Raw genomic sequence first — 23,830 nt, 5'->3', positions numbered from 1 at the left:
CAGTTGTACGTACAGACTACCCAGGTGACATGTATCAAGGGTAGTAGAGTGTGTCACCGGGCATGAAAGCATGATGAGGCTGACTGTCACCATTGTCCCTGACACAATGTTCTACACATATGCACCTAGGGGTCATGCACATATACTGGCCTACCTTGTTGACATCATATATCTGCTGTGCTGCCTTGCTAAACTGTGCCACTCTATTTCTGCTATGTGTCCATAGTTGCATCACTCAGACTCATGGGACAAAAACATACACAGCTACATGACACACCTGCCATTCTGTAACACTACCACCAGTGTACCATCAGGCAATAAAGATAAACAATGTTTGATGTGTATTCTTGACACATGCCAGCATACAGTACCTGTCATGGACCACAACAATTGCCATGGCATAACACTATTGCACTACACAAACGCATGTAAAATGATATAGTCACCCTTTGAATCAGACATATATATGCAGGTCCCCACATCGATGGCATGAGTGGCAGGGATGTGGCACTGGTATCATCACATGCACAGGGTGTGGTGTAATGGTGCTGGAGACCTAGGCTGTGCCAAACAGTTGACAGCATGTGGGTGAGTCAGGAAGGGGTGCAGGTGACATGGGTCATGGAGAGATGCTATGTGTGTCTATAGGTGACCTGCATGTGAAAGTAGTGTTGGAGCGTGTGCATGTACACAGTCAAGCTCAGTGCTAGTCCTACACGTGCATATGGTGGACAGCTGTGGACCATACATGGTAGAGTGGACAGTTCACCTTCTCCTGTCATGAGCACGAGAACTGTCCTCTCCATGAGAAGCATGGGCAGCACCATGCCCAAGGTCAGATGCAATGCTAGCACCTGACAGTGGCTGCTGTCTGCTGGGCCTATGTCTCCCCAGGACCACCCAGGACCACATGGCCATGGCCATCCACATCATGGTGTGGACAGTCCACCTCCCTCTGTAGCACTGAAGGTGCTGCCACTACAGGAACATGAGTGTGCATAGCCAAGTGGACTTCCAGCAGATGGTGTTGCTGGCCTACGTCCATGTGTCTGATGCCCAATCGCAAACACATGTTCCAGCAGAGACAACTTGGACTCAAAGACCAACACTGTTTGAGCCCACCATCTGTCCACTACCTGACAGTGACTGCTGTTCCATGGTGTCATCAATGCAGTGAAGGCAGTCACAGATGTCAGACTGTACTGCATTCATAACCCTAAGCATCTGTCTAGTGCTGCTTTCAGCTTGTGCCCTTCCTCCATGATAGCTGGAAACATGTGAGAGAGTGACCTGCAATGTGACATCTGCAACAGGAAGTGGATGGACAGCAGTCCTCTTTCAAGCACCTCTGTCAATCTACCTGTGTGGGACCTTGCCAGTTATCTGGCTATGGTCAGTGTCTACATTCACTGACACCATAGTTCTCACACTCTCCTGCACTATGTCATCACCTTCTGACTGTCCAATATCTGTTGCCTGTGGTGACTGGGTATGTGTGGGCATATTGCCTGTGTGTGGGGACAACGGGGGAAGAAGAGGGATGTCAACCTCTGGGACAAATTCAGCTACCAACAACCCCTCCTGTGCCTCACTATGGTCACCATCATCAAAAGAGTTCAGTGAGACACTGATAGTTTGTGAGAGGGACAGATTCCAACCCCCCTGTTCACATGTGAGAAACCAGACAAAAGCAGTACATTATCACTTACACCATTATGTATGGTAACCCACACAGACTCATACAGTTGAGGATCCACAACTGCATTACATGTCCGATAAGCACTGTGAGCTATAGTGTGTAATACTAGATAGGGGGTTCTACTCTCACATTATACAACTTGTGTGTGCATGTGTAAATATGTCCTCTGACAGCACTGGAGACACGCCTATGTGGCCTGCAACTGTACATTAGTCCGAAATCTTCTCAGCTCTGATCCCATGCACAGCACACACACACCCACAACAACATACACAGGCAACCCAGGCCTGTATAACATGCTTATCACCTACATCTGGGTAACGTTGCCAGTTTAATACACCTATGAGGTATGCAATATGACAGTGAATGTGACAGAACTACACATAAATCCTAGTACACCTATCTTGACAGTGATATACCAGTTGTAGTACCACTGCCTCAGGTATGTACCTTCTCCCTATTGTGTCTGAATTGGCATCTTGGAGTAATTTCCTCATGCTTAGCAGGCTGTTGCTCATAACTATAAGTGCAAGCATGTTAATGTTTGTACAAATACACACCTGTCAGTCACTAGGCTATGCACTGTAATTAACATCTCCGAAATGGAACATACAATTATTCTACTCTAGCTAAGCAGAAGACTTGTACAAAAGGTAAAAATGGCAGCCCTTAACATTCATAGGGTATATCTGATCAGGAAAAACAACAGTGTGACACTTACCAGGTACAGGACCATGAACTCCGGCCACATGTAACATACCTGTGAAAATATGAGGGAGAGGTATTGTCAGCAACACTAAATGTTGCAGTGTTACAAGGTAATATGTGCATATATCCACATGTACAGTAGGTAACATGATATTGGCTATATTGCTGACATCCTGAATGTGTGTGTACAACTGTGGTGAAAAGCCAGTCCCTCCCCCTCCAATGCAGACAGACCTGACACCCATGTACTGGTCTGTAGACCCTGCCACAATGACTGCAAATGTATTATACTTGTGAACAGAGTCAGCTTACCTGGACACTTCTCTGATGTGGATGCTGTGGCACCCACCTCCAGGATGTATGGCATGATAGGTGGCTGGGAGCTGCGGGTTAATCCTAGGTTCACCAGGAATTCCTCTGTGGCTGAGAGTGGTTGTTCTGTTGCAAGCCCTTCATCGGTGGCAGCATGATCTCTGGCAACAGCAGCTGCCCCTTGATGTGTGGCATTGACCATGTCTGTTGCTCGGTGTCAAAGCTGCTAGTAGGTCTTGTCCTGTTGGCCAATATTGTTAACTGCCCTCACAAGGTTGGCCCACAATGCTGCCCACTGTTTATAATTGTGCCAATCCCTTGACAGCAGGATGTGATGGTTGAGTCTGAGGGCATACAGTATAGCGTCATTTTCTGCTGATGAAAATGGAGGATGTCTACGTCGATACATCGTTCCTGCAAGACAAGAGGGAAACACATCACAGGACCAGATACATGGATGTCCACTATGTAGACACCCTACACATCCATAATGGCCTGCACTATCCACTGCTTTAAAACACATTCTAGCCCATAGTTTGGTGACGCACTATGTGTGTGGCTAACACCAAGATAGTAGCAATACTGGGTAATGTCCCTGTGTGCTGGGACAGATTCTGCAGTATGTCTCTACAGCCATCAATGCAGTGTAGTGTGGTGTGTCCCCTACAGGCAAATCCGCACTAATATGTGACACGGTCACTGTCGGAAAAATAACACTGTGCTATTCCAACAACTATATGGGGATAGTCCAGCCACACCAGTGTGCCACAATGACAGACAGCAATGCAAACCTTCTGTCGTATATGTTCCCTGTTGGCACCATACATCTCAAATATGCAGATGTTTGCAGAATGTCACCATGTTTGCCTCATAGCTGTGGTCCATCTTGCACAAATGTGTGCATGTCTGAAAAATGGTTGTCCACTGATTGATGGTTTCTGTAAAAAAACTGACACAGAATATGTCACCTGTCAGACCCCTCAGACGACAGTTATGTTACAGTAATATCTGTTAGTCTAATCAGCTTCTTACTTTATATGGCCAATATGTATAGTCTGTCACTGGGTTTGGGCCTCTGTCCCCCATTAAATATGTCTTTGTCCTGATGTCTTACTGTAGGAGGTTGATAGGTATGTTAGGCATAGCTTTCAACCAGAGAGGGATGAATGTTCACAAAACAGGGACATAGCCAGAGTACATCAGGGACATTCAGGGACACTTTTACAATGTTAGTACTAATTATGTGTGACATCGACAGACTGATTGGAAGTGAATTACAGTCAACAGGTTGATGTTACAGGAGTGTACACCCTTACTTAATGACACTATGTCTTAGGTGTAACAGCAAACCGTTGTAGGAGGGATGGATAGGGAAAGGGCAGAGATGTGAGTCAAAGTAGGGACAATTGAGAGGCATGCCTGTAGGTGCTGTACAGTAGAGTATCAATGACATGTCAGTATCATAGCTCTAATACAAGCCTAGTCTTTTAATCCCTATACCCCATACCTCCATCCTCCCAACCGCATCCTTTTTTATGGGGAAATGTAGTACATACCTGATAGAGTGATGTATTCCTTTTATTGAAGTGTTCCCCTGGAAATGCTTTGCACATACGCTGTTTATGTGAGTAAAACCACATACAGACCTGTTCCCCATAAGCAGCTGCTTGCCTTTTGTAGGTAAGGCTCATTAACGGGTAATTGCCTGTGCACCAATCTGTGGCTCAGAATTGCTAATTCCATCCAACACAGCTGAATTGCACCATCATTAGCCAATGACATGGCACGACAGTGCAATATATAAGGCCTCCATGTAGACCCTGGCCGCATTCATAGTTTTTGAGATGGACATTACTGAGGTGTGGAGACTACATCATCACAGAGAGTGTGTACAAATACTGTCCACTGTAGAGATGTATGAAGTTGACATCAGAAGGGGGAGCGATACATGTGAGTGTCACACTTCATAGCTGCTATTCTATCTTACTATGTTTGTAGGGGAAAACTGTGAAACATGTACCTATCTCTGGACCTTTGACCCTGCCCTTTATGCATGATTGTGTCTGGATCCCTTGGTATAGGAGGTTGGGAGGTACAGTCTGTAGCAGCTACCTTAACAAATAGTCATGTATGATCCAGGCTGCAGCTGCTGCTGCAGCCTAGGACACAATGGGGGGTAGTGTGAACACTTTGGAGGCCTGCATGCTGTACATGTAACTGTGCCAGCTGTGGCAGCCCTGTCGTTACAGAAGAGCCAGGGTAAGGGTACCCATTACAGTGCAATCAAAGCATGTACTTAGGTACATCTGTTATGGAACAGTTCCAATAGCAAAGTAGTAGGCGAATATAGTTAGGCTATCCAAATGTGTCCAGTGTGTCCCTACCTGCAGGCCTGTGACTTGTAAAACTGGGTAGCTGATAATTCATTAGCAATAATCTATGGAGATTAAAATTAAATGAGCCAGTCATTACTTGCTGTGTTCACAACAATGTAATTGAAGTGCAACACAGTGGATTCCAACCCAGGATTGTGTGTGGCAAAATGTTCTGTATGCAAGGCATTTAACAGACTGAGCTACTGAGTCAGTGCTGCAGTAGATGTATTTTCCAAATGTATGTCATACATACAGCTGTGACACATGTGTGCATCCATTGGTATGTGCATGGCTTTCACAGACAGTTATTCTGCAACAGGGTCCCAGGTGAACATATACTGTGCCATTGATGGCTTAGCAGGTGTGTTTAAAGATGTTGCTGATAAAAGTGAACATTTACCTGTTATCCCAGGCCTAATGTCTTGCTGTTAATATTTACTTGTCTGTCTACTTGTGTATTTTTTCATCAGAGTTCAAGGTACACTCCCATTTCTCCCATTAGGTTCAACTGCAGTCTGTCAGTGGCATTCGTGATCAAAATTTAAAAAGAAAATAAAATGGGGATGATAGAACGGTGGTAAAATGGGGGCAAGCAGGGAGAAAAACATAGTGAAAGACAGGTAGGGATGTGCAGGATGGATGCAGGGAAGAGCCATACCTTTCCATTTCTTGTACAGCAACAGCTGTGCATTTTGACAGATTTGGCGGAGAGAGGGGTGAGGACAACATAAATGTGTTGTCAGACCAATTGGACCAAATTAGTTGTGTCAAGTGGACACATGCAAAATGGAGAGCTATGTATGGGGCAACATTTTGTTTGTGGGACAGGTGCCCATTTTTTTAAGGAGAGAGTGGAATGTTGGGGAAGGGATATAGGTACGTGTGGAGAGATAAGTCGGGTAGGAGAGGATGCAATTTCAGACAGACAAGACAAATCACTTAACAGAAATCCAAAAAAATGCTGACAGTCCTGTACTCAAAACATTTATTTGGGAAACCACAACAGTTAAGCGCTTTCATCAGCAACCACAGGCTGACTTCATCAGAACTGAAATAAAACAAAAACATGTTTAATTTATAGCATAAACGCATCACCTGAGTCAATTAAACAATCAAGTAAATAGTTCTATATGCTTAAAGTGCCAAGTGTAATAAAAAATGCCATAGCCATAAAAAAAAACATAGTATATAAACACAAACAACTCTATACCCTAAAAAAAACTTGATCTAAAATTAGCAGTAGGTAATAAAATAGGAAATTAATATATTAAAAACTGAACAACTTTAAATTTCAACAAATTTAACTAGCCTACTAAAATTGCGAGCATATGAAATTTAAAGTTGTTCAATTTTTAATATATTAATTTCCTATTTTATTACCTACTTTTTTATTACATGTTTTTGTTTTATTTCAATTCTGATTAAGTCAGCCTGTGGTTGCTGTCGAAAGCACTTAACTGTTGTGGTTTCCCTGAATAAAAGTTTTGAGTACAGGACTGTCAGCGTTTTTTTTGGATTTCTGTCAATTTTTTTGTTGGTTCTTAGACAAGACAAATCAGACAGCAGACAGGGGCAGTGTGTGACACATGAGGGGGGTAAACACCTTGAATAGGGAGGGTGTTATGGAATCCAAGGAGCATGTGCTTTCAGATAGCAGCAGCATGACTGAGGTCCCCACCCATGGGTAACCCACACTGCTCCTTCACAGCCCCAAAGGTGGCTGTGCTAGAAGCTGGGTGCCAGGGCCAACAGGCCCCACCAGGTTGTCAAGTCTGCCCTGGAGCTGGCACAGAAGTTGTTCATAATGCCTATGAAGAATCCTGTGCACCATGGCAGTAGTCGATACTAGGTGACTACTGCCCATCTGTAATTCCCAGAGGGGGAACGGGCCCCATCCCCGAGGAGGTTCCACCCGAAGGTGGTGCAGGGCCAGCAGAGGTGGCACCACTGGCTTGGGTCCCAGATGTGCTGGTACCCAGTGCCACGGCCAGCTGAGGTAGGGTAAGTAGATCAGCATATGTGGCCTACCCTGATTTGCAGTAATTATGGAGGTGCAGCAATATATTTAGGTTAGTTATGAACAAAACCATTGTTAGTAACAACGGCATGCCAGAACATTGGAAATAACCTCATTACATTTCAATGCATATTATGTGAAATGCAACAATAAACAAAAGAACAGTCATTATATTAACAGCTTGGCATAAGGCCAACAGAATAGGTGATTCATCAAGATATATTAATATGCAACCAGTTTAATCATAACAATAATAAAACACATGCCCCAAAACAAAGTTTATGTAAAAACATATGTTAATAGTAAAGCATAACCAATGAAGAACAATAATAAATATTTGAAGATAATGGGTGGGGAAAGAGAAAAATACAGTCTAGTAATACCATTCTAGGCTATATAGTTGACAACAATACTTCTATCTACTCAACAGGTCTGTCCTTTCTTTATCTGTAAATGTGCCCTATAGCTGCTGTACATACCTCTTAAGCTATCCATTTGGGACAGTATGGGCCAAATGGTAACAACTGTGGGTTCACAGCTGCACAGAACACTTGTGCATCAGGTGTACCTATATTACTACTGAGGTGTACTGTGGGCTGATGTAGTTTTACTTCGCTACTTAAATAATCATGTCAATGATACATCTGTGACAGAGGGAATACACAATGGTCATTACATTCCGTGACAGTATGACACTTGAGAGACATCTGTGTGTACAGTACAGACAGTTAACAGATATCATGCCTTGCTTGGAAGACAAGGGGATAGAACCCAATAGCAGTGACAGCAGTGAACATTTGCATCAAATGTATTAACTGACTGCAGCTACCTTTAGCACACAGTCCAGGCACACAGCCATACCAGAGCTTACACATTTTATTTATTTTATTTTATTTTTTTATTATTACACTTATTTCCTGTTTTTTATGCTGTATTTTCACATTCCTGGTAAAGACTGTAACAGTCTGTGACATGTAAACACACAATAATGAGCTCATAATATGAGCTACCTCACCCATTTACCTGTAGTTCCTGTGGAGAGAATATCTGTAAACATTATGTAACTGATACTGTAATATATAGATCTACATAGCACTGGATTCAAACCCTGGTCTGTGTGTGGCAAAAATTCACTTCATGCACAGAACTTAGCAAACTGAGATACTGAGTCACTGGTGATTACTGACTGACTGATATTTGCCTAGAGCTCACCTGGCACCAGAATATGACCTCCTAATGCGGGTACAGTTTTATACATGACTGTAGTGACATTTGAACACACATGCATGACATTCAAGCATGACAGAGATACTAAGTCATGTATATATGACTATGTAGAATTCGGATGTACACATTACATTGTTAGTGTGTTGAAATATTTGTGGCCAACCAATACCCAATTATGGGTTATTATTTGCAGTGTACAACTAGTACACTGTTATACCTGACTACAGCACCATACCTCACAGCCTGAAAGCTTGTATCAGACATGCAATGGTGAAAACAAGACAATATTGCTGTACACGTTTACCTTGGTGTTATCGCTATTGCTCCATGTGTTGTTGCAGACCAGTTGGCATAAGTGATTTCTTACAAAACAACTCTGAATGTATGCTTATTGCACAGCCTTTATTAGACATACCTTCATGTAGGTACTGATAGTAATTTGTGGTATATTGCAGAACAATTGTAATAATTGATTTCTTGCAAAATAGCCCTATTGCACAACAGACTTTATAAGACATATCTTCATGCAGGTACAGATACTATTTCATGTTTTTCTTGCACAACCATTGTCATAATTGATCGCTTGAAAAACAGCCCTACTGCCACAGTCATTGTACAACAAACTTTATTAGAGAAACCTTCAATCAGTTAATGATATCATTTTATGTTTTTGTTGTACAACATTTGTAATTATGTAGGTGTTGCAATACAGCTGAAATTCCACAATCATTCCACTACTACTCTTTATTGCATATAATGGTTTGTTACAGTTAATGCTCTAGTCTTCCCTGCTTATGGCACTACAGCTGGCAGTCTGCACATCTTGCAGTACAGGTGTAAGTCCACATTCACTGCAATACAATCTTTACTGTATATACCTAATCACAGTTACTGTTTAACTCTTTTTTGCTTGACTATAGGTAGCAAAATACATTTGTACTAACCACACTCATGGTGCAGTCCAGCATGCACCCTGATATTGTGAGCCCTCTCCTTTGAAGCTGTTGGGAGAGAAGGAATCCATTATGCATACCAGTTTAGCAAGATTAAATATTGGTGAAACACAAGTACTTAAATACAAAATCCAAGAGAGCCCCTTCCATCATTTCAGGTCATCATGGTTGCGATGATACTGCTCACCTGTGTGGGGGATACCAGTTGCACTGGTGAGGTCCTTTGCCAACTGGTCCCAGGCTTCTGCCTTGCACTCTGAGCCCTGGTAACTTCCCTGCATCAGCCGGTCCTCATGTTTTTTTATAAGGAGTCCAACTATGACCTTGAACTCCTGAATGCCCGAACCATGTGCCCAAAAGTGTGAACCCTCTCCAATGCCTGCCATTGTATCCTTCAGAGTCAGAACTCCAATGGATTATCCTGTATTCCCACCTATTGGGCTTAATATAGCCTATCTGCACAAGCTTACATGCCATTGGGCAATATTTAAAAATGTGGTGCGTCACTTAGCAGCTCACAAACCAACTCAGCTCAACTAAGCAGTGCTTAAACTGGCAATGCTTAGCAGTGCTTAGCAGTGTGTGAACTGGGTTCCTATCAGAAGACCGAATGCTTAAATTAGCAAACATTCTTATATCAAACTTTAAAACATGAAATCTGAAAATGTCGAAAGCACAGAACATCGATTTTTTCCAGGGAAAAAAAATCGATGGGCTGTTCTCTGGACTTTTTTCTCCACTGTGTTGTGATCTCGGAATTGGTATATTTAAGTTGGGGTGTGTGGGGTGCGAAACCCTCCAGTTTATTTGCCTGTACATTGTTTTTTTTTTTTTGGATCAGCAAATGTTTTTCCTAGGAACAAAATTCGCTGATCTGTTCCTTCAAATTTTAAGGTTTCACGTTTTTAAGTTCAATAGAAGAGCATTTGCTATTTTTAGAGTTCAATCTTCTGATATATAAACGGTGCAAACTAGCTAAGCACAGCCGAGCAGTGCCAAGCAGTGTCAGGCAGTGCTACAATGTATCTTGTTCAACCATTGCTTAACAAGGCTTAGCACATCTTACCAGAGCTTAGCTGAGGACAGCAGAGCAGGATTTTAAAAATAATTAGTATAATTTATATTTGGAAAATTAATGCTTAATATCTTCTTCTGGTATTCATATCCTACACCTACTCCACATAAGGCCATAACTCTACCCATTTGGCTATGTGAATTGTTGCCATACATTTACATATACCTCTGAGCTACCTTTAGACACTGCTGAGCACAGCGGATCACCATGCAAACCCACTCAGCTACACTTAAACTTGATCTTTAAATAAATAATTAAATACGTCTGGTTTCTATTTTTAGATGTCTGGTGTCTTGGCACTGCTTACCAGGGCTGTTTTCTGCACCACTCCACACAAATATGATTTTTATTAAAAAATAAATAAATAAATTACATTGCTATACTCCTATTGGACAGTGCAGGGGGGTGTTACTCATCTGCAGACACAGATAGCACCACACTCCCTACACTGATTCAATAAATGTGTCCCATGGTTCTCCTTCAGCAACATCCCATGTTTAATATGCACGGTGCACTGCCGAGGGGGAGCCATGTACACAGACATGGTAGCATTCCATGCAGACTCTACACTGGGCCTACATGGAATTTGTTAAATTTAGGGGATTATGTAATTCGTTATCCTACTTCATCATAAACAATAACCAATGTATTTATCAAGTATCTTTCCCCTTTTGTTTCTGAGAAAACATTTAATATTAATTAAATCACTAAATCCAGGAGGTTTGACAGCCCCTTACCTTACCATAGAGTTTCTCTTTGTTCAATTTTATTTTTGTAATTGCCACCCCATAAGTTTTCAAAAACAGGTTCTAAAACTGAAAAGAGAAATTTCTTAAAAACATTACACTCTGAAGAATGCTCAAGAAGAAATTCTTACTTTTTTCCTCATAGCATATACAGGCTCTTTTATTCTTTATTTTAAACGTGTACTAGTCATCCCTACATAAAACGCATTACAGCCAGAACAAATACAAATGTACAGTAACCCACTGGAATTACAATTAAAATTCCCTGGTACTGGTATGGTGTAATCAGTATGATCTAAATTAATAAAAGACCCTTCTAAAATGTATCTACACCTGCTACAATTCCGATATTTATACATCCCCTTCGCTAAACCTGAAAAAGGTGTAATGGGGTAATTGTGGTAGTATCTTATTGTAATAAAGTTTTAATATTAACACTGCTTTTTATATACAAAACAGGTTCTACTTCCTACGACATTAAACAATTCTGATTTGACCTCCAGTATATTCCAATCATCTGTGGTAACATTCATAATATCTAAACTATCCAGTGTGATATCTGAATTACAAACTAAACCATTCATATTAGTCTTTATTGTTGAAGTGGGGTAGGTGTCGTTAAGAGACGTGAAAGGAGATTTCAAAATAGGGGGAAACAAACTATTTCTTTTTAAAGAAATCTCTCTAGCAATGTTTTTCAACCTATCTGATCTATTAACCCCTTTCTACAAATAACGTCATTATAAACTTTATTTCATCTTCAAAAAATGTGTCACATGTAGTCATCCTAGAGGCCTTTATAAATTGTCCTCTAGGTATATTGTTCTTCATAAATCTAGGATAACAGCTTGAAAAATGTAAGTAGTTGTTAGAAAGCATGCTCTTTCTGTAGACCCTACTGTCAAAATCATTGATGACCTCATTTCAACGCAAGGTAACATCTAAAAAGTTCATCTTAATCCCCACATCACCTATAACAAACTTCAGAAAACTGAAGTCAACATTCATCTGTTCAACCAACTCCTTGACAGTCTTCTATAGTCCTTCCTACAACCAAAAAAAAGATCCTCCATAAATCTGTCATAGTAGACTATTCTATATTTGTCTCTAATAGGCCTAAGTAAGCATGTTCCACCACCCAAGTACAATGTTTTCAAAAACAGGGGCAGAGAAAGAACCCATTGATACCCCTCTTATTTGTTTATAAACTTTTTTATTAAATATAAATAACCACACTACAAAATATAATATAAAAAGTTGTGTGACATGCAATGCACATAAAACTGTTAACATGTATATAGTACATATAAAGGTTTATAATACTTGTTTCATTGATGATTGTATTGTTAAACATTATATTATTTGCAAAGTAAAACAAAATATTTGAGAAAAAAACTGTTAACATGCAGAACCACAACTATTGACCAATACGCCTGGAAAGTCTTATCTAAAAGTATTTCTGTTAAGGTACAATAAAAACTAATCTCTTGGTTAGCAAACTTAGTAAAATTGTTCAAATAAAGCCTGATATATTCTATGCATTTCTCATGAGGAATAGAAGTAAATAATCAACAAATGTCAACTGTCATTACCTGATTCTTCTCAGGTAAAAAATGATAAGTTTCCTTAAAGTTTCTAAACTTGTCGAAAAAATGCCATGAATCTTGTATAAATGAATGTAATTGCCAGGGGCTAAAAAAACTCCTAGATTAAATGATTTAATTAATATTAAATGTTTTCTTAGAAATAAAAGGAGAAAGATACTTGACAAATAAGTTGATTATTGTTTATGGTGAAGTAGCATTATGAATTACATATCTTTCCATTAGCTCATTTTAGTATTTTTTTCATTAGCTCATTTTAATGTTATTAATATTTAATAAGATTGCTCATGAACATATATCATGTGACAGAATTCTGTGTTTTGATTGGTATTTCTATTTTGTATATGTTTGGGTTTACTAGTAGCATACTGTTCTGATGAAGTCAGTGTGTGTTAAGACAAAAGCAAAGAATAAAGTTGTGATATACTACTGTGACAAGTTTTTTTATAGTCTTATCTATCTCAAATAGTCAGACAACCCTGGACAAAATGTTAAGTTGCGTGAAACATTATAAACTTCCTGAGGGATGGAGAAGAATAACGCTAGCGAACTAGACTCATAACATCCCATAATCTCCTTCAAGCTGTTTCAGACAGTACCAGACCAAACCCAACTACTAAACTTAGTTCTGCATTAGAAATCATAATAATAGATATACCTCACAATATACTGAACACTTGAAACTCTTTCCAACTTGATCAGTGACCATAAACCAATAACTGTCAACTTGTCTTTCAGATTTCACAAACTGTCTTCCAGAATAGTGCTTACCAGACCTGTTCCTAAATCAATAGATGACATACTTGTACATGAAGTGCAGTTGTTAAACTGGAGCTCTCTCTACAACTGTTTTGTCCTAAATCTGCTTTGTCCAGTTTATATAATCTGATAGATCTAATTCAGTACAAACTCTAAACACTTAATAATAAGGCATAAAAACACATTGGCTCAAACTCAAACTGAAGTAGATTAAAAACACTGAAATAAAGCAGGGCAGACGTGAAGACCAAATCCTATCATTGATAAAAGTTCTAAGAACGTGAACTACTAAAATGAGAAGTAAGTATAAACTCCAACATGTCCAAAGCTCAATGCATGACACCAAAAGACATACTGGGCCAAAACAACCAATTTTAGGGGGTAGTCAGACTATAGCCAGCAGTAAAATCTTTCCCACAATAGTCTCTGTTAAACATGTCACAACAGAAATGTTTAAAAATATAAAGGAAAAATGGTTCTCTCCACCTCAAGCCAGTAACATAATTTAAAATATCTGCACTTTAATTGCAACCCTAACTTTGCATACATATATATATATATATATATATATATATATATATATATATATATATATATATATATGGATTCCATACATTTGCTCGAATTACACTTAGTCGAAAATGATACCAGGCATTGCACTTGACTGAAAGCTCATTTGACTGAAAGCTCACTTGGTCAAAGTTCATTTGGTCAAAAATGGAATATAGCCCCTGCCCCACTGCAGTGCAACCCTGGAGTGAGAATATTAAATAAGGGGGGTGGGGGGCACAGCCCCCCCATAATGGGTGGTGTAATTTTAATGTATTCACTATTATAAGAAGGTATATCCATTAGAAATGCATTGATATATATATATATATATATATATATATATATATATATATATATATATATATACCTTTAATAAAAACTATTGGCATAATGTGGGGGGGCTATGCCCCCCACACCCTGCAGTGTGGGGTGATGTGCCCCCCACACCCCCCTTATTTAATATTCTCACTCCAGGGTTGCACTGCAGTGGGGCAGGTGCTATATTCCATTTTCAACCAAATGAACTTCGACCAAGTGAGCTTTCTGTGAAGTGAGCTTTCACTGAAGTGAAATGCCTGGAATCATTTTTGACTAAGTATAATTCGACCAAATGTATGGAATCCATATATATATATATATATATATATATATATATATATATATATATATATATATTTTTTTTTTATGTATATGTGTGCGTGTATGTGTATATACAGCCTTCCATTCTACTTCATAACAAAGTAAAGTACAGTAGCTACTTGACAAAACAGACTGAAAAATTAACCCTGAATTCCACATCATCCACCTCAAGATATTACAGGTGGTCATAGTTTGCTGTACAGGCCACTAATTTACATATGCAATCTGACCTTTAATACTAAGTCCATACAATACACTTTCAAATATGCACTTACAGTGCTGCTTGCTAAAGTTCTGTTACCCAGATCTGCTGCAGACTTTATTCCCATACCTATCTTATGCCCTCTCTAAAATTCTGTAAAATATTATCTGTAAGTACTTGTTAGAATGCATCCTCTGACAAAAGACTAGACTCCACCCTGATGTCAATGCACTGATAGCTATATATTCTCTTACCAATCAGATATATTGTAGCATAGATGAAGGCTTACTTACTGGCACAATATTCCTAAACATGAAAATTAGTATTGAAACTATAGGTCATACGTTACTAGTACTACTTTTGTTATTACTACTGCTATTGCTGCTAGTACTACTAATACTCCTACTATTACTACTTGCACTAATACTACTGCTATTACTATTGCTACCTCTATTAATACTGCTACTATTACTACTACTGCTAGTACTATTACTAATGCTGCTACTATTACTACTACAACTAAACTATTACAATAACTACTACAGATACTTGCTGCAAGGGGATTTCCTAACAAAATACTATTATGATATAAAGATTATTTATCCATCAAAACTTTTAGGATATACAAACAACTGTTAACTCAGAAACAGGAACTACTTCAGATGGTGTCCTCAGGGGTTTATTGTAGGGCCTGTCTTCTTTACACTGCTCATTAATGACCAACTGGGAGACTTAACACAAGTTAGCAGTCAAATGTATGTAGATGATGTTGTTATTAGAAAGTCAGACAAAAGTACAGGTACCATTTCAAACTCTATGATGAATGACTTCATTTTAATCTGGAATTGCTTAACTACCAGCAAATAAATGACACTAAGATAATTGCCATGCTGTTTAGTACCCTATGAAAGTTTAAAGGGAGCAAAGGCATCACCATCCCTAACCCAGGGGGCATTTCCCTACCATGGCCTACACAACAATGATAACAAGGCATCTTATTAGATCAGGCCCTTCTCTTGATACACCATGCAGAAACTCAGGATAGTAAAGTGTTGCTCAGTTAAAGGCCTTATATATGATATCAAATTTTCTTATTGTTGAGGCAAGATGTGCTATTCCCAAGACTGTATTTTTTCCTAAACCAGAATACACTCTACAAATAACAACTTTACTATCATCCCATAATACATCACTTTTACAAATGAGTAAAAGCAAAATACTTCTTCATTGCATACATTTGAGAGTCAAAAAAGAACAACACATTAAGGAAAGATAACTACCTACCCGTGTCAGGTGCAGCTGCATTTAGCTAACTTCACTATCTTTTAAATTTCAGTTATGAGTGGGTACTGTTCACTGCTGAAGAGCAAACTGCAAATAAAAGAACAAATGTAATCCCTATGGAATACAGATCTATTCAAGACAACCCTTTAAGCTAACTATACCCAGAAGGGAGCTTATAAAAATTGTACTAGCTGATTTAAATATTGTTTCACAGAAGATTAGTGTGGTAACCTGAAAAAAAAAAGACTCAAATTAGAACTAACAGAAGAAAATAGATGCAACTGTTTCAGAAATCTGAGGTAATTAAACTTACATTTAAGGCAGCAGATGAACGATAAAGTAGGATATGTACACTTATCAAGGGTATCAGAACTTGTCAGAGATTCAGGATGCATGGCTAGGCTTAAAAAGGCCCTTTTGGTTGTTAGCCTAGTAAACACCTATGAACCTATTTAGATTATTCTACTGTACTTCTCGGTTTCCTTGAGTGTACTTCATTAACACACCGAGTGCATTTACTTATGTAAATCAGGTATATAGTCTTTGCTCTGGCTACGGGGGGGTTTATACACAATTTCTATAACTCTAACACTTGAAAGGTTTATCATTTTACATAAGACTTCCTACAATACTACACTATCAAGCTAATCCTACTCCTTCCCAAAAACAAAAATCAAAACAACACTGACCTTAATATTACCTCCTCAAGCAACACAAAATTACTAGGAGTTATCACTGCTAACAAATTAAAATTGTATCTGCACAGCAGAACTGCAGTTAAAAAGACACACTGTAGTCAAAAGAAAAAACACACTGCAAACTAGGCTGTCTTTACAGAGCAAACCACGCACTAGGTGATCGTATAAAAAACACCTCCATTCTCCTTCCTATCCCTCTATATGCCTCAACAATATTCACAAATCTCAACTGTTCTCCCAAACACATATTTAAAAGCATCTACGACAAAATTAGCAAATGTGTCTGCCCCCTCCCAAACCTCTCCCACCACTGCCCAACACTCAGTACCCACAACTGGCTTGAACTTCAACAAACTACCCTCCCCAGCTACTCACAACACACAAAATACCTCACCATCCATTTAAAAATACCCTTGCAGGCAAATCTCATCCAATGGCATGTACCAAATAGAATCCTAAGATCCTCAAAATTTAAACTAACTGTTGTTAATAAATCAAATAAATATTATAGTGGTTCACTACTCTCTGTAGTCATCCGCAAGGCATGAAACAAACTTCCAAACCATATCAGGTTTTTAAATAACCTGCAACAATTTAAATCTGCCCTAAACTATCACCTGGCAAGTAATAAACTATGCAACTGTACCACGCCTACAGTTTGAAGTATGCAATCCTAACTCTGCCTTCTATGGATACTATGCAAGAGTATTAATATAATATTTCTGATTTTACTCACATCTTGAAAAACACATAGGTTCATAGGTTCATAGGTAGGTACTAGGTTATCGGCCCAAGGACCTACATAAGCCTAGCCAGCATTTCCTTAATCTGATATGCTTTGTAAATAATGTTTGTTGACTGATTTGAAATGCATTGCAAATAATATTTGCTAACTGTCTTTTCTTTTGAATTGTCAAAATGTATTTCTATCCTGTTTTGGAGTTTTTCCCCTGGGTCCCTGTCAGAAGTGGGCATTTTAGTTCCCAGATGAACATTCCCAATAAACAAAATCAAATACGTAAATAAATAGTGTGGCAGCCATGAAAGTGGTTTTATGCACACATTATTCAAAGGGGAAAATTAAATGTGTGATAATGATTCATTTTTTTAATATCTGATTTATCCTTTACAAGGTCATGAGGAGGTCATAGCTGGTTGCAGTAAGTGACAGCTATACGTCAGAGTGACATGGGCATGCCATTCTATCACAAGATGTAGGCAGCTTCATACACAACAACACCAATGTGCAGTTCAAATTGACATATCTTTGGATTGTGGTAAGAAAATAGAAACATTAGCAAAATCCACACAGAAAATTAGTAACTGTAAAATCACCCAGATGCTTCTGAACTAAATAACCAAAGCTAGGATCAAAATGAATATAGTTGTTCAGGAGCAATAGTGGCAAAACTCTTTATTAAATCATAATAAAACATCACCAACATACTCAAACACCTTTTAAGTGAAGAAACATATAATCTGCAGAAAAAAGCAAATCTTAAAAAGTGGAGTAGAAGGCTTAAGAAGCATGGAGGGGTTGATGGTATTGGGGTAGGGAAGACAAGGTGAGTTTAGATAATCAAGACTGGTGTGTACAATTTTTAGCTGGGAAGAAGTGCATACCTCCTAGGAGGCTTCTGCCCTCCTGCTTGCTGATGATGGAACTTTTTTTTTTTACAGATGGCGTAAAGATGCTGCCATTTAAAATCAACTGGTAACAGATGCACATTAACTTTTTTTTTTTTTTTTTTTTTTTTCTTATCCATCCATTTTATTCCAATCAGTGTGACTCTAAATCTTTAGTTTCATTGTCAGTGGTACAGTCTCTATATTATTTCTTATTTTTCTTATTGTTAATTCAGGGTCACTGATATCCACTCTTTAGGGAAAATACTGATAAATACCAATACATGCACATATTAAAATAATATGGAAATTTCATAGAGTTTGACACTTTAGAAGAGAGCATTATTAATCCACACAAGAAGAGGATTCAATAAATTCCATGTAGAGTTCTGCATGATGGAATGGACAGCCACAATGACAACCTGTACAGCAGATAAGGGCATGTCATATGGATATAATCATATCATCTACACTGTTATTGTATATTATGTGACTGTCACAATGGAATATGTCTCAAATCTCAGCTACAACAAGGACAAATACAGACATGGACACAGAGCAGCAAAACAACACACAGCACAAGACACACAAATAAACACAATATATAATACCATTGTGTGATCTATATATGATATATGATATATTGTATGTTGTGATTATTTATTAATCTGTAATAATGGTAATAACCACTTCAAGCAAATCCTCTCACTCTTCTTTTTATTAAGACAGACAGTGTTACACTGTAGTTTAAAATTAAAACAATCCAAACCTGTGCCTGGTTTGAGGTTTTTATTTATATATGGTATATATATATATATATATATATATATATATATATATATAATATATTATATATATATATATATATATATATATATATATATATATATATATATACATGCAAAAGTGTGCATTGTACTCAGTTATTGGTGTGATGAGGGCTGGGAACAAAGGGACTATAGTGTGTTTTGATGTGGATGGCCTGCCCATACTCAGGAGTTGTGTTACATACAAGTGAGTTGTCACCACTGTAGTCCCATGCTGGTGGAAGTTCCACTTACTATCTACATGAGTACCCAGGTCATGTACCACTTGTTCTACTCATAGGGGTGTCCTATCTATACTGTAATTTGCTTGTGTATTTGCTTTCATAAAGAAACTAATCATGATTTTTGTAATCTAATTTGTCTCTATATCTTTGGCAACAATCATTTGTGTGTTAAAATACTTTCTGCATTATACCAATACCACTCTTGGATTCAATGATTGTCCAAAATTTACAGTTGTCCACAAAGCTGGTCTGACAAAGAATGTCTAAGTTTGTCTTTACTTCTGAGACTTATATAATGAACAGGAAAGGGCCTAGTACAGAATCCCGATGTAGGGACCTGGTCACAGGACTCTAGCTAGAGGTGATTGCACACACTTTGACAGTATGTTTCTTGTATGTGATCCATTTGTCGACCCACTTTGTGGCATATGTGTTTATATCCCCTTAAGACGGTTTATCTGCAATACCTGAGTGGGGATTTGTGTCAAATGCCATGGCAAAGGTCAAGTTTTGCAGGATAATAGTCTTTTCCTCATGCATGTCCTTTGTGACCTTCTTAAAGACATCAAACAGGTGTAACAGACATGATGTAGCCTCAATAAATCAAACATGGGTTTTGTACACAGTTGTACACAGTTACCTGTGACCTTTTTGATAAGGTCCATGATGACTCGGTCTGCCTCACAAATAAGGAGTCTCAGGAGTACAGGTCTATAAGTCCCTGCATCAGATAATGGCCCACCCCTGTTCAGATGGATGACTATTGCTGTACACCCTTCTGCAAGAATATAGGCTGTGTGGAGGCTGTGGTGAAGTAGGGATCCAACTGGGTATGCTAGGTCATGTTTTAATTCACTCTATAGGTAACTTGGGATGCTGTCAGGGCATATTAATTCTGTGTTTTTAGCCTTAGAGAGTGCCCAAGTGAGCTGCCATCCTGAGAAGATAAACTGAGTAATGTTTGCATGTGTACTTTGGCTGATGGCCAGTGGCGACAGGTTGGTGAAGTGTGAGACAAACTGATTGCTAGCAGATTGTCTATTTTCTCAGGTTGGATATGGCTGGTGGCATCCACAAACAGCTCTCTCCTTAACTGTGTATTCCCCTTAACATTTCTCACTTATTTAAACAAATCATTTGTGACAACACCTCCAAACACATCCTTGGTTATGCATCGCATGCCACACACTGGTACTGTTCATGCAATCATACATCTGTACGAATGTCACAAAATTACATCAACTGCAAAGCATATGTGTGTTTCATGGGAAAGCTGTGTTTGTGCATCCTGATACCATATAAGGACACATGACAAATGAGATGGTTGTGGCTCAAGCAGAACATTTACTGACACAAATGCTGATAGTCACACAGTAGTGATGCTGACCACCTCAATATTCCGTGTGGATACCAACACAGTTGCACATAAAATAAATTACACAAGGTTGCAATTGAATCAAAACATGATATTCCCTAAGTAACTGGCATTGCATGGTAGGATTTTGCAATACAGTTCATTAAGGTCTACATGCTCACATTCTTTACATTGTCTCTCTGATATGCTGCTTCTGTTTTTCCATCCTTTTTGCTACTCTCTTTTTATTAAACTTTTATTTCTGAATAGTATTCCACATTCTTACCTGAAGCAGAAAAAGTAACGTGCTAGCTGATATTCAAATTTTACGCTAATTAGATGTCCAGATTTTTGACTGGTTGTACTTACTTTTCAAGGACATAATTTTCAGTGTCTGCAGGTTGAGAGGTATGTTTCTGTTCTGTGATACCTTATATTTTGTTTGTTGTGAGTGTTACCTGATTGGGGTGGTATTAGGTTGTGTTACCATGACAGTTATTCAAAGGTGTTTACTCTGTGTTTTCATTTAATTGTAAAGGATGGTATTGACAAACTCAATGAAGTGTCTTCAGGTTTTGACATGTATTAAACTTTTTTTTTCATTACTTTCACGTGTAAGGTTACAGTTAGAGGGAAGACATACTAAATCGATAAAGATTGCATTTTTCCCCTTATTAAGATTCAACAAGGAAGACTATTTAGTCTATGACTTTCTAAAAGCTCTCAAATATAAGTGCTTTTATAAAACTGTACAAAGGCAGGAAGATCTGTCCATGCTATAAAGGTTATTGGGACTGTATTAGAATTACCGTACTCATGGAGCACAGTATCTCAGTGAGGTATAGTGGGAGACATTATGAGTTTTCTGGAAATATATATATATAATACTGTATGCTATGTAAAAATTAACAGTAAGATTCATGATAAAACATATTTAATATCCCAAATCAATGCCTGTAAATGTTCACATTAAAAACACTTTTTTCAAGAAACACACAACTCCACACAAACTACTGATTTAAATAAGGAATATGTTTAAATTGATGGTTTGTATGGGATTGATTAGTACTTTAGAAAACATTTCTGTCATTAAAGCTTCTATGTATTGTTTAATGCTTTTAAATATATTTTATCATACATCTGATAACATATATATGTTTCAGTAATTTAAAATATTTTCTTCTCATTTGCGTAGAGTACTTCTGTGCTAAAACTGTATATTTGTTAGACATTTATGTCATAAGCTAGCTATTCTGTGTACCCCTCTTCTCATTATAATATAAATGTGAAAATGACAAAGGAAAATGTGTCATTTATCAAATGAAAATACTAAAAAAATGTATTTTTGTTTTGAGTCTTGGAAGTGCGATTGTGCTGCACAAGTACTAATAATAAGTCTTTTCTTTCTCATTTTGTTTCTAGGCCCAGGTGTACCTAGAGTGAGCATACACAGCACATCAGATCAGAATAGTAAGTTACAAACTTTCATTTTAGTCTTAATAGCAATATATGACTACAGCAGAAAAAAACAGGATATACTAAATACTGCTGACCAATTTTTTCTCCCTGAAATGCTATGAAATATATTAAACCGGGAGAGATCTGTTAATGTCAGTTCAGTGTCTCTTACAGGCAAACACGTTGAATAGCATCAAATAAGTGGGTCTACTGAAAGAAAAATAACCACGTGTTCTGTACAATATGTAACTGCAACATGCTAGAAAATGATTTTAATATTTAATTCATACTATTTATTAGTGTCATTTTTGCTCTTTAACAGTCTCAGGCAGTCTGTGGCATAATGGGTGTTACAACATTAATATTTTTGGGAAATTCCCAAACAAAACTGATTGTTGATTTAATATAAAAATGCTTTAAATGATGGTTTGCTATTCTGATGTTGAAACCTGAAGTTGATATTTTCAATAGTAACAGGCACAGTAAACCAAAGAATTGTCAGTCCCTCTGTATTCCTGCCTTAGTAGGCTAATCATCAAACATAAAGTATCAGTCAGTATGTATCTTACCTCTTATACCACCTTGAAATACTTGCTTCCTGATCAAGAGGAGGGCTTAAGCTCTCTCATCCATCCACACAAATTAAAAAATCTTTCATGTTTTCTGACTTGTATAGATTCCTCTATGAAGAAGTCTGTTTTGTTGTTTAGACTATGAATGTTCTTTTTTATTGCGTATAACCACATCAGCTACACTAATAGCGTAAAGAGCTATCTCTCCAAAACACTCAGCTTACATCACAACATTCTTGCACAAAGGATTCTATCCCTGTGGAACACCTTCATGTTATAACTTGATGATTGGATAGCTTCATATAAAACTACCCCAGGCAGTACTAATATGACTGTTACAAATGGGGGTAAAACTACTGTCAATATGTCCTATGGTGCCTATCTAGGCTGTATGTGGTTGTTCAAACTGCCTGCCTACTACTAGCCTACAAAGATACAATAGTAATACTATGTTACCAAACATTCTGATTAACTTTTGTAATAGCTTTATTGACAGGGTTAACCTTAGAATAAAATATTTGCATTTATATTTATTTATTTGTTTATTTGAAATTACCTTAATATCCAGAAATATGACTAAGTCAGCAGTTTGAGTTAATTTTATCATTGAAATAAAATTGAAATTGTGAGTTGTTAATGGAAATAATCTGCATAAATATGTAACTTTACATGAAAAATCTGTGGAAAAGTTCTCACAGAATTAAATTCCTGCCTTTGTAATAGCTAGACTAAATAAAGGGAAGGAAGTGGACAAACCTATCTCATTCCCTGTTTGAGACAAAATAGAGATGGAATGGAAGCATTTGTTTTAATCATCCCCTTTCAGGGGTGAATAACTCTTAGTTACAATCCTGATTTCCATTACTGTCGTCAAAAATATTCCAGAGTGGAACATCTAAAGCAGATAGAGAGGGAGAGA

The 23,830-nt window shown here is 38.0% G+C and overlaps 1 protein-coding gene across 1 annotated transcript in view; it reads left to right on the top strand.

Moving 5' to 3' along the window:
- Positions 1-23,830, top strand: part of DPP6 (dipeptidyl peptidase like 6) — a 2,722,860-nt gene that overhangs the window by 2,463,962 nt on the left and 235,068 nt on the right. The window contains exon 17 of the mRNA XM_044066886.1: positions 22,304-22,351. Coding sequence (XP_043922821.1) covers positions 22,304-22,351 — 48 coding nt within the window. The remainder of the gene's footprint in view (positions 1-22,303; positions 22,352-23,830) is intronic.

Source organism: Protopterus annectens, chromosome 3.part1, assembly GCF_019279795.1.
Source record: "Protopterus annectens isolate FY-2018-M chromosome 3.part1, PAN1.0, whole genome shotgun sequence".
NCBI classification, from domain to species: Eukaryota; Metazoa; Chordata; order Ceratodontiformes; family Protopteridae; genus Protopterus; species Protopterus annectens.
The sequence above is the reverse complement of the archived record's forward strand: the minus strand, read 5'-3'. Positions and strand labels throughout refer to the sequence as shown.